This window comes from Aedes aegypti, chromosome 2, assembly GCF_002204515.2.
Source record: "Aedes aegypti strain LVP_AGWG chromosome 2, AaegL5.0 Primary Assembly, whole genome shotgun sequence".
NCBI classification, from domain to species: domain Eukaryota; kingdom Metazoa; phylum Arthropoda; class Insecta; order Diptera; family Culicidae; genus Aedes; species Aedes aegypti.
Window position 1 is genome coordinate 309,774,594 of NC_035108.1, and position 15,910 is coordinate 309,790,503.

Below are 15,910 nucleotides of genomic sequence, written 5' to 3' on the forward strand. Positions count from 1 at the left end.
TGGCCCATCGCTCGAATCCACAAACTCCATCCCGGACGAGACGGCGTCGTCCGCGTCGTAACGCTACAGACCGGCTCTGGTCTGCTCACTCGCCCGGTAGCCAAAATTTGTGTCTTACCGGTTCCACCGTCGAATGATAATCAATCATCCCCCATAAACGAATCGCCTTCGCAGTCTGGCTAAACGTTTTTCCTCCTGATGAACTTGGCACCATCGACTTCAGCGTGCCGATCAACAGCGTATATACATGGAATTCAAGGCCCTTAAAGCGAAGGGTCCAGGTAAGGACCTTTCCAAGTTAAACCACCAATTCGAATCAGGCTTCCGGGTCTTATTTTTTGCATGTCCTGAACCTAATCAACACTGTCGAGGACTGCAACAACCAACGGATTGCTACCGAAAGACTCCAGGAAGGTTTGGACGAAGTTGGCGAATGTTAATCGTACAAGGCTCTCTATCCAGAGGGTCCAGGTGAGGACCTGTCCATTTCTTCTTACTCTGTAGGAAAGGCCTACCGTTTGATTCGTTCTTTGCATGTTCATCATCTACGAGTTCTTCGTCACCACTCGTCGAGGCGTTCTTCAGCAGTCGTCGAGGTTCAGAAATAGTTATTTCTGCGGAGGGCAGGATGTTGGATATCAGATCCGTTTATCTATGGTTGGATCGAATGTCTACTACCAACGTGGGCACTCATCGCGCTCCATCAATTGGCGAGCGGTCAGTTAACACATGGATGGGACTGATCTGCCTGTGTGAGACGATATTCGCAATATATATCAACCACATCTACGTCAACTATGACCAGCATAGATGAGAGAGGGATCATTGCATGCTATAGCTACACTGTTGGCTTCGATCATACACTCTGTCCGAGGCAGTGTTGATCTATCCTCCATCATCATCGGGAGCGTAACCTTTACTCGGACTGTCCTAGCGATACGTTATTTGTTGTGTTTTGTGTAGTCAGTAGTTTAAGTTCCAATTTAATAAATTAAGAATTTCGGTAGTTTAAGAATAAATATGCACCTATCTTCGTCGTTCCAATAACTAATGTGTTGAAGTTCACCAGTTGAACATTATATGTGGCAAAAGAAGAAATTTCTAGTGCAAAGGGAACAGCCTGTTTGATCCACAAATAGACCCACGAAAGAACAACAGTTTTATACGGTGAAACGGAAATTCACGTCTACTGTTTTTTGATGCTATCGAACAGTAAGATTTATCAAACTTTTCTGTGATCGAATCCACCAAGCGTGCAATAGATGACTTGAACTTTCATTTCAGATATAATTTGATTGAAATTGAACGACTAAATTTGGATTTAATCGATTTTTCCAACATTCTTGCAGTCTCCATACAAAATTCTTCGTTTCTCTTATATGACACAATACAATACTTTTCGAAACCATAAATAAATAACTTTTGAGCATCGAAAGTATTATGAACTCTGTGACAAATTAAGTGAATAAATTGCCATACAAGCTGGAAAACATGCATGCAAGATGGCTGAAATAGTCAAATTTTGCATTTTTAACAGACAATATCTCAAAAACTAGATGTGCTATGATATTTTTGAAAACGGCAATGGATTTAGCAACCCTTATTTATGTAAATAGGGCAGCGTCCATTTATTACGTAACGCTCAAATTGAAAATTTAGGACACCTCCTCCCCCTCCGTAACGCTTTTTGTATGAAAAATTTCAAATTTGTGCATGAGCCATAACGCTTGACCCTACTCCCCCCTCCCCCTAGAGCATTACGTAATTTGTGGATGCCGCCTAGTGGTATTTTGGTGCTTGAGACAAAAACGTATCCACAGTGATATATACAAAAAATCAACTAGATGTTCGGCCGGGATTGGCCATAATCTTCTTCAGTGTGCATAATTCAATTCCTCTATTTATACAGGGTCAATGATTGAGCCGAAAACTTGAAAACCCATATTTCAATCGAAGCATCGGATTTTTTATCAAAGCAATTGCAAATTTTCTAAAACATCTGAAAAAAGATATGGGATTGGTTTTAATGAAGTATAAGTCGGAATGGACGATATTTTTCATAAAAAATTACACCGCTAAGAAAAACTGAAAAAAACTGTTTCTGCCTCAATTTTTCAGTACACTGAAAAGGGATTGTTGAGGCCATCAGCAAGCCGCCAGGATGTTTTCATTACACCGCGCCGGCAGACGAACATACCTCATGCTGAGGCCCCAAATCGCACTCTCCACATCCGCACTATTCTGCTAAACACTTTACTTACCTGTAAAGCATACCGTTCAATATTATTCATACCTAAACAAACAGAAAAGGTTAGAGATATAATTATTATCCAATTACCTTTCTACTTACCATCGAGATCATTCCAGGTCCAAACATTGAATTTGCATTGTTATTGTTTATCTATCTTGCATTGTGTCATTGTCTGACAGTTCGAGAATATTCAATCCGTCAATTGTATAACAGTTTAGACACAGCTCATTACTGTATAAAACAATGCACATCGAGAATATTCTATGCAAGTACAATAGGGTGAAGGACTATATATAGGGCGAAATACTATGTATCAAATCAGTCTGAAATAAACCGTGAATTCGAACGTATCTCTCTTCGTATTAATTATTCCCTACCGGATCATGTCCGCGGGAACAGGGATTCTTTCTTTTCTATGAAACAAATAAGATTTTTTTTTATTTTATTTATTCAATTATTCAGTATATAACTTACATTTTCATCCTAGAACTATCTATTTTTTCAATCGGGAAGATTGTCTTTGGTTGCTAACACCAGCAGATTTTCGTTTCTTTGTATTATTAAGAGCAAAGCATGCTGTATTTTCTTGGTTTTCATGTGCATCTGAGAATTCACTAACAAAAATGCTTCGTTCGTCTTTTGGTATAAATGAATGATATTTTTTTGTTCCAGGAATTGGAACAAGGTTAGAAAATCTTTCTTGATGAAATTTTACAGCCTCTGAATGGTCATTTTCAGTTGCATAGATAAATTCCCAATCTTTTTTAAATTGGTCTTTCACCTTTTGCGACACAGCCCAGTCGAAAAATGGTTTGGCGTTATTAATTTCTGCTAGCTTCCTAATAGCCATTCGCTTAAAGTCAAATTTCAAAACTGTATGCAACCATGAAAATGATTTTAAAATTAAAGCAGAATGGCACTTTTTCCCAACCTCACATGGAAAAGGTCCTTGTGATGATATCGGTGGCATGTTTTTGAGATCTAGATCAAAGCTTTATTTTAACGTAGCCGAATATATTTAAATTCGAAAAACACTTATATAAACATATATATAGGAATTTATTGGAATATCTTGTTTATATTCATTAAGTTTTTCTTTACGAATGCATTATCAAATATTCGACTGTAATTGAATTAGAATCTCAAGAAGTTGAAAAAATCTGTTTTCTAAGTTAAATGAAGAAAAAAATTCAAAACACATTTATTAGAGAAAACCAAAAACATCCTTCGCCAAAGTTTCTTAAAATACACTTTAAGATATGCTTATTAGAGTAGCGGGAAAAGTTTTTGATTTAACTTTCGACATTTTATGAAAAAAACTAAAACGCTTATATCTTTTGATAGGAAAATTTTAGAGGCATGATGTCTTCAGAGAAAACCTGTACTCTACTCATATCTAAGACTCTACTTTGTCCAGGAGACTAGATATTTTCTGGAAAATGGATATTTTCCTTAGTATTTAGGAAAAACGAGTTTTGACCATAAAATTCTAAAGCGACCTTTATCTCCCAAACTATTAGATGTAGAAAATAATGATGTACTAGAAAATTTTCATATTTTCAATACTCTACAACGTTGTAGAATATTTAATTGTGCTATCTTTTGAAATGAAAAAAGTTTGGGAGCAAATTTCGAGAGCTATGAAATTTGGCGTTTAGGATACTTTTGCATATAACGCGCCTTGACCAGGCCAACAAATGTTCAGAACACAGCTAAAAATATGTTGTAAATTTCAGTTTATTTTCATGCACATATTTGGAGCATCAAAATAAACTGAAATGTCAACGACAAATTGCTGATTTTTCAAACGAATATACTTTAAATTTACACGATTATGAAACATTCAAGCATTTTTAGTTGAAAATTAAACGGGATGCTGTAACAATAGATGGATTTGATTTACTTTTACTATACTCTTTTATTTACGCTACATTGAAATTTAAATATTTTTTTCTGTGAAAACACGAAAACGCTATCTCTTATATTTTTCAAGTTATTAATTTATTCCACTTAATTTCGTTCCGTGGACCAATGTGCAGTGGTAGGACCAGCACATCATAAAATCAACATATTTTAGCAAAATAAAAATGAAGACATTCAGCTACACTTGAAAAATATAAAAGTAAAAGTTACAACATCACCCGAGTCAACGAATTTCGATTCAATATCACTCTTCAATGACTTCGGCTTCGAAATGAAACCAATCCAGCGATTAACTTTTACTGGAGAGCTCTCCAATTTATTCTTCTTCAATATCAATCAATGACACACATGCCCGGGAAAATTCCAATCATAACCCAGACTGATTCGATAGATCATAGCTTCCAGCAAATATCGTCGGACCGTTTCTTCTCAGCCGCCAGACATCTCATCCGATGTAGCATTCGGTGATGGCACCTTCACGGCATCTTCCGAACCGCTTCTGACAGTCACTGCAGCTTCTTATTGACGTCTGTAAAAAATTAACCATCAGAAGAAGGAGGGGATGGGCATTAGTAATACACGTCATGTATGAGACCACGCAGCCAAGATACAACTTACCGCTCCGTCACAGGAAACGTAGCCTTTGGAGTTAAGGGAGCCATAGCCGCAATACCGGGCTCCATATGCCTTGCAAGAGGAACAGGTTTTGGCCTGCACAAATTGGGGTGGTGTCATGGAGGAGTCCACAATGTGGTAGCAAGGATTGGATCGCACCAAGGATGTTTGATAATTATAGAAGAGAATAATTACTAATGGAGACAACGTGATTCAACTTGATCATTTTTTAGTAACTGGTTGGTAACTTTTGTGGACCATTAGGCGTATTTCGCTGGAGATAAAAGTTATATGCGGATTCAAGGTAATTTGTAGCTTTCAGTATTGCAAAGGAGCAGAATATTTATGTTTTAAATCGTTTTATACTATTACGCTACTAAATACCAAGAATTAGAGCCATGCAGAAGATACTCCTACCTATAGTACATTAAATTTTATTTTTTTTTCTATGAAATTTCACCCGAATTATTCACAGCAAGCGAATGAATCTTTTTGCAACATAGATTGCATAGATTATCCCAAACAATTGATTTTGAAAGTATAAATACACGACAACCCGAACTGAAAACCATGGCAGATTAAAACCATATCGCGGTATCAAAATTAACACCAACATTAGTATGCTCTTCATAGGGTAATATGAGAAAAAAAATAATAAAATGACAAAAAAATCCTATCAATAACCCCTGCACAACAACAAACTAAAGTAACTGAATGCATAAAAACACTATTAATCATTTTCATGAACTCAATAAATTATTAAGTAAATGTACAAAAACAAATTATATAACAAACATTCTTATTGCTTCTTCTTCTTATTTCTGGCGTTACGTCCCAACTGGTACAAAGCCTGCTTCTCAGATTAGTGTTCTTATGAGCACTTCCACAGTTATTAACTGAGAGCTTTCTTTGCCGATTGACCATTTTTATGTGTATATCGTGTGGCAGGTACGAAGATACTCTATGCCCTGGGAATCGAGAAAATTTCTTTTACGAAAAGATCCTTGACCAGCGGGATTCGAACCCACGACCCTCGGCATGTTCATGCTGAATAGCCTTGTGTTTACCGCTACGGCTATCTGGGCTCCTATTCTTATTGCTATAGTATTCAATATCAAACCAAGCTTTGTAATTTTCACAGAATATTACTCTCAATATTTTTTTCAAGAAATATCAAATGGAATATCCTATCAAGTTATAATAACTCAACTTATCAGGTCTTCATACTTTTTCATAGCAATAAAAAATAAGTCAAGTACAAGTTGAACAAATTAGGTTAACCAAATTAATAAGTATAAAAGGAACATAAAACATGTAAAAAATTAAGAGATGCTAATTCAAAACCGCTTCACTAGGTTAAAAGTACTATAAACTTGAGACACAGAGATTATTCCAAATATTTTGAGGTTCCAAGCCATTTCGATTATTTTTTAAGCACTTACATAAACAAACACCAAAGCATCGGTATAGGCAGCTGATACTAGAACAAGTGCCAGCAAAATACACACTGTTTGCTGCTTCATTGCTTCTAAATTTTCCTTGAAATTTTTGATCTCTAACTGACACTTCGTCTTACTCTGTAGGCAAGGTAAAGGCAACTGTATCGTCGCATCCACCGAGTTGAGCTTATATTCCCTTTTGTTGCTCATTCTTCTTATCGATGAAAGGGCACACTTTGTGAGTAGATATTAACTACACTTGTTTGACCAATGAGTGTTGTTTTGCAATGATATCAACCCATTTGTTCAGTTGAAAGAGGTTACTTTGAAGTGTTTCGTTCCTTCTCAATTCCTGTTAAGCGATTGAAGTCTAATTTGATTATTCATCTTACATCTTGATACGATCAAAGGAGCATCCTATTAAAGTCGCTTTCCGTAACGCAGATCATTTCTTAATCGCATGTGATTCCCCCGTTGCTGGTAGAGACATTCGAGATGGTTATTATCACGAAGCATGACGACGACGCACCCAGGTGTCGTTTGCAGAACGAAAAGATACCAGCATTGAGCACATCCAATAGCATTCAAGGCAGCAGCGAGAGTCGTTCAGATACGGGGAAGCCCCCACGTCGTTGATCGTCGTCTGCGTTTATTCATGGAAATGTATTATGGTTATGTCAATTGCTTTCTTGGTGACCATGAGCGAAGAAATTGGCTTCGGTGAGTTATTTTCTATCGAGAATCACCTGCGATAGCTACAATACAAAAAAAAGTGTCATGCATTGGCTTGCAGATTCACTGTCCATGATAAAAATAATATTTGAATTGCTTTCAATAGTTAGACTATTTTGTATTTTTAGGATTTTGTATTGATATTTAAATATTTGTCTTTCATCTGGCATTACGCCCTAACTGGGACAGAGCCCTTTCCTCTGCTAGTACTCGTATATACACTACGACGGTTATTCACTGAGAGCTTATTTGGCCAATTTACCATTTTTGCATTTGAATATCGAGGAGGAATATTGAGCGAGGAAACACAACGGAGGAAAATTTTATCAAAAAAGAGTGTCATCGCAACTGCGCTAGTTTATTTAAAGTGTGAGTAAGGCAAGCAAGAGAGAAAGAGTACCAGAAATAATCCACGCATTTTGATGAACTCTCACACGAATCGTTTGAGGATTCGTGTTGTGATTTTTAATCTTCACGCCTCAGAAAAACTTCTAAATCGCCTCATTTTTGCATCGCCAACTAGTTTCTGTCAAGCCTGTCTATACCGTTTTGATTCGAATTGCCGGACACTTCGAAAGCCGGTAACTATGATTGTTTTTAACATTTTTAATAATATAAATTCAAATATTCCCACAATACTTTTGCACAAAACTATTCTTTAATGTAAATTGTATGTTGTAGATGTTAATGTATCGCAGTAGGCAGCGGAGGACTCATACTAAAAACGCGACAAAGGGAGAGGAGGGGGTCAAAAACGTTAAAATTTAGTATGACATAATTTGTGTACCATCCCTAATGAACAGTTATTTAAGAACATTATAGAGGTAAAAAAATACTTCTAGAGAGTTAAATTAAGAGCATTATCCTGAACCAAATCATAGATGGTGCATTATGATTCCAGGCGCTAGCATGAGGTGAGTGAAGCAATTTTGCCAAAACTTGATGTACCTTTCTGGCAGCTCTAGCGTTTTCACGACTCAAGACTTTCGTGATTAAGTATAGAAAACTGTTCATAATCATTAAATTTAAATTAGTTGATGTGTTCAACTTGACACAAAATACGCAAATCTATAAAAATAAAAATGGAGTGCTGTTTGTATGTCACGAAATGGCTTGAGAACGGGACAACCGATTTACACAATTCTTTCATGTTGTTGGAACCCTTCAATTCCGATGTGTTCGTGCGACGAAAAAGTTTAGAGAAGTTTTCGGGAAATTTAGTAAAACGGGAGAGTACTAATATGCCATTTTGTATGGGAGGTATCATTGACATCTTCCAAAAACCTACTTGATGGCAAGACGAAGTTTGCCGGGACCAATAGTATTGAATAATTAAAGAAGTGTCTGGAATTCGAAACAAAAGTGTCCGAAATTTGAAGCAACATATTAAAAGTGTCCTGATTTCGAAGCAAGAGACAGACCTTATTTTTGTATATTTAAACGAAAAAATAAACATATAACTTCGTAATAAATCACAGTTCTTTATGAAAATATATATCATCAATCATAAAAATGGTGCTTGAAGTTAATCCGATGCTTAAGTGTCCGGCTTTCCAGTCAAAACGGTATGTGCACTCGAAGTGGAAGGTGATACAAGCTCAACAAGCTTTTGAGCTGAAAAACAAAACGTCATTGTTAATGATATATGTTCGAGAGCTGAACCGCAATGATGATCCCCTCGGTGCAGCATAAACAACATCTCAAGTAGGATGCTAACGAAGCACGAACTTTTCGTCACCCAACTACCATCAGTGTGTAAAGGATCGGCAAATGGCTTAGACGGAGCCAGTAATTATCAATCCCAAATCCTAAATATGTTTAATTGTTAGTTTATTAATAAATGTAGTTTATTTGTTAAATAAAGTGTTAAAGTTGAATGTGTAATGGACTATTATAAATATATTGTGAAGTGTTAATTTGATGTGTTGAGTGGATAAAACCCCCAAGAAAACCCATTGAGAATCGGTCTACTGACCGCCCAATACAACCACCGATTTGTCCACTTCAACCACCCAAAGGAACTGCTACTCCAAGCCACCAAATACAGTCCACTTGGAAGGAAGGTAAGGACCAGCTCCCAAACAATAGAATTAAACGACAAATTACCTCGTTTTTGATAAATGTTCTCCAAATAACAAAGCTCAAATATATCACGTTCTGTAATCATAACAACCTATGATATAATTTTGTTAAAGCTATTCGCTAATCCAGCATTCTGTTATAGTTATAACAAGATTGTAATAAGATTTATTATAACTTTTTGTTACATAACGTGTTGTAGAACGGTATTTTGATATAAAATAATATTTTAGATATAATTTTGATTTCATCTGCTAGTCGGTTTGATATTTTGAGAAAATTTCCAACCTGAAGAGATCCTCGACCGGTGAGATTCGAACCCATTATCCTCAGCTTCGTCTTGCAGAACTGCTGTGCGTTTGACACTACGTCTATTTTAATTTACGTACTTGTTAAATCGTACACATTCTTGTAGGAATTGAGCTGTGATTTCTTTTTTCTTAAGTTCAACATAGTCGCAAATGAAACATTTGAAACATAAAGTGACGCAATCAAGCGAAGAGCTTGAGGATTAAAGCCTCCTCCTCCTCCAGAGCTGGAAAATATGTTTGGTTTTCTAACATACTTTCAAAATATATCACTCTACATCACACAAATATAAATTGTCAAAATAGAATACCTATTAAGTGGTTGCTAATGACTGTGGTGGCTCATTTTTAAGTTTTAGCAGACAATTTCAAGTAAGACAAGATACTAATACAGACAATAAAACGCAGCCTCTGAATCCTTCAAGAAGGCGAAATATATGCCAAATCGTCGGAAAGTTTTAATAAAAGTTTTTTTGTTAAGACCTAAAAAGCTTAAAGACTAATAGAGCCGATGAAAACCAAAAATGAAAAGTATATGTTTCCGTTCTATCTTACAATGTTAAATAGCCATATTCACACCTGAAATAAAGGGCGAACTTTCACAATGCTTAATGTCAATGTTAATGTCAATTATGTGTACCTCAAAATACTTATAAAAAAATATTGAGCATTCTTGCCTGAGGAAAACTTTAGCATTATACAGAGCTCTAAAGTTACAAACGCTATCATCCTAATTTGGTAAAACTAAATTTGCTTCAAGTCAGTGCGCATCGTACCTTCGTGCTGTGCGTACACGAATTCTCTCTGCTCTTGGAAGTTTTCTTAAAAACTACCTAAAGCAATAAATCAGTACTTTTCAGTGCTACATAAACAGTACTTTTCAGTGCTAAAATTAAAAACGGTACTTTTCAGTGCTACTAAAACAGTACTTTTCAGTACTACTTTTTCTACTATTGATCCTTTTACGATCCTTGTTTGGACCCGTGCCTTCGATTTTTCGTTGGACCCGTTGGCGAAAGCTAGCGGTGGTAATCCTTCTTGGACACCGTCTTGGGAAAAAACCTTTCGAAGGTCACGTCTTCTTTCGTTTATTAACTAAACATGGTATCAACAACTAACAAAAGGAAGGGTGAATCTCTGAATTCACTACTTCCTTCCAAAAAAGTGGGTTTTAAAACTGCCACTACACGTGGCAAGAATGGAAGAAAGGACGCTTCCCCGGAATGCGAACTTTCTTCCAAGGGTGAAAAGAATAATTGTATCGAAATGAGCAATCAGTTCGATGCTCTAGACAAATTTTCCGAACACCAAATCGAAGCAGCCTCTAGCCCAGGCTCTTTGATTCAAGTGAGGAAGCAAAGAGTGCCGCCTATCGTGGTCAGTTGTCCATTAGGGGAATCAAGGTTTCCTTCCAAATCGCAAAGAAAGGAGACTGTCGCGTTTTGCCGGAATCTCTTAAAGATCGTGAACTTCTTCTCAAACATCTTGAAGAGAAGAAGCACAAATTTTTTACTTATGACGACAAAACTGAACGTTTGTTCAAAGTTGTCTTGAAAGGTCTCTCAAGTGACTATAAATCACCTGAAGAGATCAAAAATGGAATAAATGATTTACTTGGATTTTCCCCAGTCCAAGTAATCATTATGAAAAAGAGAACCCAATCTGGCATTGTTCGGAAAGGGCTTTCTCAAGAATTTTATTTAGTTCACTTTAACAAAAAAGAACTAAATAATATTAAAGCTTTAGAAAAAGCAAAACTTTTGTTTGATGTCCGTGTGACATGGGAACATTTCCAGAAACCTGGAGGAAATTACCAGAACCCCACTTAGTGCCGTCGGTGCCAAAAGTGGGGTCATGGTACAAAAAATTGTCGCATGGATGCTAAATGCATGATTTGCGGAGGTTCTTCTCACGCCAAAGACGTCTGTCCAGTGAAGGAAGATACCACCAAATTCATATGTTGTAATTGTGGGGCTAACCATAAGTCCAATTTTTGGAATTGTCCTTCACGCAAAAAGGTCATTGAGGCTCGTGCCAGGCAGATGAAAGATAATATCCGTTACGATAACGGTCGTTTCCGGAATTTGCCTGGTAGAGTATCGAACAATGCTCATTTTTCAGTTAACGATCGCTTGATCATGAATTATACCCATCAGGAAGATCATAATCATGCTCATTCACAAACTAATTTTAATCCGTCGGGTAGCCGTTCGAATCTTTCTATTTCGAATGTATCTACCCACGGTAAATCCTTTGCCGATATCGTAGCAGGAAATATGAACTCCTCCCCTGTTCGATCCATGGGTACCCATTCTACTTGTTTCAAATCAAATGGAAAAAACCCTACCGCCACAGGTAATTCCGCTTCTTCGTCTACCGGAAATTCTAATGGGAAATCACATGACATGTCTGCCTCTGATTTTAATTTTCTAACTGAACAATTGAATCTAATGATTGATGCAATGTTCAAAGCCACCACTATGACTGAAGCAGTCCAAGTAGGTGTAAAATTTACAAATCAAATTGTTATTGGATTACGTTTTTCTAATGGATCCAAATAATAATTTAAATATTTTAAATTGGAATGCTCGTTCTCTGAATGGTAAAGAGGACGAGCTGTTTTATTTTCTTACGGTTAATAACGTGCATATAGCAGTTATTACCGAAACGTATTTAAAACCTGGATCTAAACTCAAAAGAGATCCTAACTTTTTTGTTTATCGTAATGATCGACTTGATGGGGCATGTGGGGGAGTTGCAATCATCATTCATAGGCGTATAAAACATCAACTATTTTCGTCATTTGAAACTAAAGTTTTTGAAACTTTAGGTGTTTCTGTTGAAACACAGTTTGGTAAATATACTTTCATAGCTGCCTATTTGCCTTTTCAATGCTCTGGACAGCAAGTTAATTTGCTCCAAACTGACTTGCGAAAATTGACTCGCAATAAGTCAAAATTTTTTGTCATTGGTGACTTTAATGCCAAACATCGGTCATGGAATAATTCTCAAAGTAATTCCAACGGCAGAATTTTATTTGATGAGTGCTCTTCAGGATATTTCTCAATTCAATACCCTGATAGCCCTACATGTTTTTCCTCTTCTAGAAATCCATCTACGATTGATTTGGTCTTAACCGACTCTAGTCATCTTTGTAGCCAATTAGTTACTCATGCTGATTTTGATTCTGATCGTGTCCCTGTTACATTTCAAATATCCCAAGATGCGATTCTAAATCCTATCAGCTCCACTTTCAATTATTTACGAGCCGACTGGAATATGTATAAAACGTATGTTGACTCTAATCTTGATGTAAACATTTCTTTAGAAACTAAACTTGATATTGACAATGCTCTTGAAACTTTAACAAATTCCATTGTTGAAGCCAGAAGCATTGCAATTCCAAAATGTGAAGTAAAATTTGAATCCGTGATTATAGACGTTGATCTTAAACTCTTGATCCGTCTTAAAAACGTGAGGAGAAGGCAATTTCAACGTACTCGCGATCCTGCTATGAAAATTATATGGCAGAATTTGCAGAAAGAAATCAAAAGGCGTTTTGCTCAATTAAGAAACAAAAATTTAGAAAATAAAATTTCTCAATTGGACCCTGGCTCTAAGCCCTTTTGGAAATTATCGAAAATCTTGAAAAAACCTCAGAAGCCTATACCGGCATTGGAAGAGGAAAACAAATTATTACTAACTAATAGCGAAAAAACTCAAAAACTTGCTATGCAGTTTGAAAGTGCGCACAATTTTAATTTAGGACTTACTAGTCCAATTGAAAATGAAGTTACTCAGGAGTTCGAAAATATTCTCAATCAAGAGAACGTTTTCGAAAATGCCTGGGAGACTGATTTGGAAGAAGTGAGAACTATTATTAAAAAATTCAAAAATATGAAAGCTCCTGGCGATGATGGAATTTTCTACATCCTCATCAAGAAACTTCCAGAAAGTAGTTTAACATTTCTAGTTGATTTATTTAACAAATGTTTTCAATTAGCATATTTTCCTGACAAATGGAAAAATGCTAAGGTTGTTCCAATTTTAAAACCAGACAAAAATCCTGCAGAAGCTTCTAGCTATCGTCCAATCAGTTTGCTTTCCTCCATCAGTAAACTTTTTGAAAAGGTTATTTTGATTCTGTTCATGGCCCACATCAACGAAAATTCAATTTTTGCCAATGAACAGTTCGGATTCCGCCATGGACATTCGACCACTCATCAGCTTTTACGTGTAACAAATTTGATCCGTTCCAACAAATCTGAAGGCTATTCTACTGGTCTTGCTCTTCTAGACATAGAAAAAGCATTCGACAGTGTTTGGCATGAAGGTTTGATTGTAAAATTAAAAAACTTTAATTTTCCAACATACATTGTTAGAATAATTCAAAGTTATCTGTCAAATCGTACACTTCAGGTTAATTATCAAAACTCCAGATCTGAAAGACTTCCTGTAAGAGCTGGTGTTCCTCAAGGCAGCATTTTGGGACCAATATTATACAATATTTTCACATCTGACTTACCTGAGTTACCTCAGGGATGTCAAAAATCTTTGTTTGCGGATGACACAGGCCTCTCCGCCAAAGGTCGAAGCCTGCGTGTCATCTGTAGTCGATTGCAAAAAAGTTTGGATATTTTTTCTTCATACTTGCAAAAATGGAAGATTTCTCCTAATGCTTCCAAAACTCAACTAATAATATTCCCACATAAACCAAAAGCTCTTTATTTGAAACCTTCAAGTAGACATGTTGTCACGATGAGAGGGGTTCCAATAAATTGGTCAGATGAAGTTAAGTATCTAGGGCTCATGCTTGATAAGAATTTAACTTTCAAAAATCACATTGAGGGCATTCAAGCCAAATGTAATAAATATGTAAAATGTCTCTATCCCCTTATTAATAGAAAATCAAAACTTTGTCTTAAGAACAAGCTTTTGATATTCAAACAAATTTTCAGGCCAGCCATGTTGTATGCTGTACCAATATGGACTAGCTGTTGTAATACCAGGAAGAAAGCTCTGCAGAGAATTCAAAATAAAATTTTGAAAATGATTCTGAGGTTTCCTCCCTGGTATAGTACCAATGAGTTACATAGAATATCCAATGTTGAAACATTGGAACAAATGTCAAATAAAATAATAAATAATTTCAGGCAAAAATCGTTACAATCTTCTATTGCCACGATTAATGCGTTATATGTTTAGGTTAAGTTAGGTTAAGTATATTCAAAACCGATTTTTTTTTCTCTTATAAGCAGGTGAAATCAACTCACCTGTAAAAAATCTGAACTGCTACGGCAAATGAAATGTTACATGTTGTTAACAATATGTTAATAAAATCTTAAATTTGTTTTACCAAATTAGGATGATAGTGTTGTCTTATAACACAGAACACCTAGATATAAGAAATGAATGTAATGTTTGGAATGATACTAATGAAGAAATTAAAAAAAAAAAAAAAAAAAAAAAAAAAAAAAAAAAAAAAAAAAAAAAAAAAAAAGCTACAAGTCCTAAAGCTTACTGCATGGGGTTTACAGGCTTTCGGCTCGCGGAGCACCTTTTCTTTATCACCTATTTGTTTGAAATGTTGACTTTTGTACGCTTAAATGAACCCTATTATTATTTATTATTTATCTTTATTAGGAGATTTTCAGCCCTTGGCTGGTTCATCTCCGTAAAATGGACCCTATATATACTATGAAAATCATGAATAGTGATTTATATTGGCCAATCTTTCATTGAAGGGAAGATGATTTGAAGTAAAACCTGAAACTTTCTAAATCTAGAGAGCAAAACATTCGTTTAAGCTGAAAACAAAGTTAATCGATAGGTCACTTGCTATCGGTGACTTTAATTTCATTTTTTAAAGCTTTCAATTCTAATCTAAAAAAGATTTGTTTCATTTGAACGAGAAAGCTTTTTACCCTTCTTACAACCATAAGAAGGGTATAAAGATCGCTTGAAAAACCGACTTTTGATCCGAGGCCCGGAGGGCCAAGTCTCATATACCAATCGATAGAGCTCGACGAACTGAGCACATGTCCGTGTGTGTGTATGTGTGTGTGTATGTGTGTGTGTATGTGTGTGTGTATGTGTGTGTGTGTTACAAAAAATGTCACTCAATTATCTCAGCTGTTTGTCAACCGATTTAAACACTTTTAGCTCTAAATGAAAGCTACAACATTCCCATAGAACGCTATTGAATTTCATTGCGATCGGACATTTCGTTACAGAGTTATGATTCAAACAGTATCGTGAAGTACTAGAAAAAGCATATTTTATTACTTTCAACTGTTTGCATTTTGATCAATTTCTCAGCCATTTTTGAACCGATTCGAGTTCTTTTATCGACTTATGGAAGCTCTAACATTCATTCATAACCCTTCAAATTTTCATTGAAATCGGATTATTTGTTACAGAGATATCAATAGAAGAATTTTGTAAAGTACTGGAAATAAATAAGTTTATTTTAGAATATTCAATTTTTTACATTTTGATCAATTTCTCAGCTATTTTTGATCCGATTTGAGCTCTTTTTCCATCGATTGAAAGCTTTGACATCA

At 35.8% G+C, this 15,910-nt stretch overlaps 2 protein-coding genes across 9 annotated transcripts in view; one reads left to right on the top strand and one right to left on the bottom strand.

The window, feature by feature from the left end:
* The window catches only part of LOC5564970 (probable G-protein coupled receptor CG31760), a 267,572-nt gene that overhangs the window by 65,138 nt on the left and 186,524 nt on the right, over nt 1-15,910 (top strand). The window lies entirely within an intron of this gene.
* LOC5564993 lies at nt 4,464-6,403 on the bottom strand. Its single transcript, XM_001649293.3, has 3 exons — nt 6,232-6,403; nt 4,793-4,885; nt 4,464-4,703 (listed from the first exon to the last, which is right to left on the bottom strand). Exons 1-3 carry the CDS (start codon nt 6,310-6,312, stop codon nt 4,620-4,622), a joined length of 258 nt encoding a protein of 85 aa, XP_001649343.2. The 5' UTR covers nt 6,313-6,403; the 3' UTR covers nt 4,464-4,619.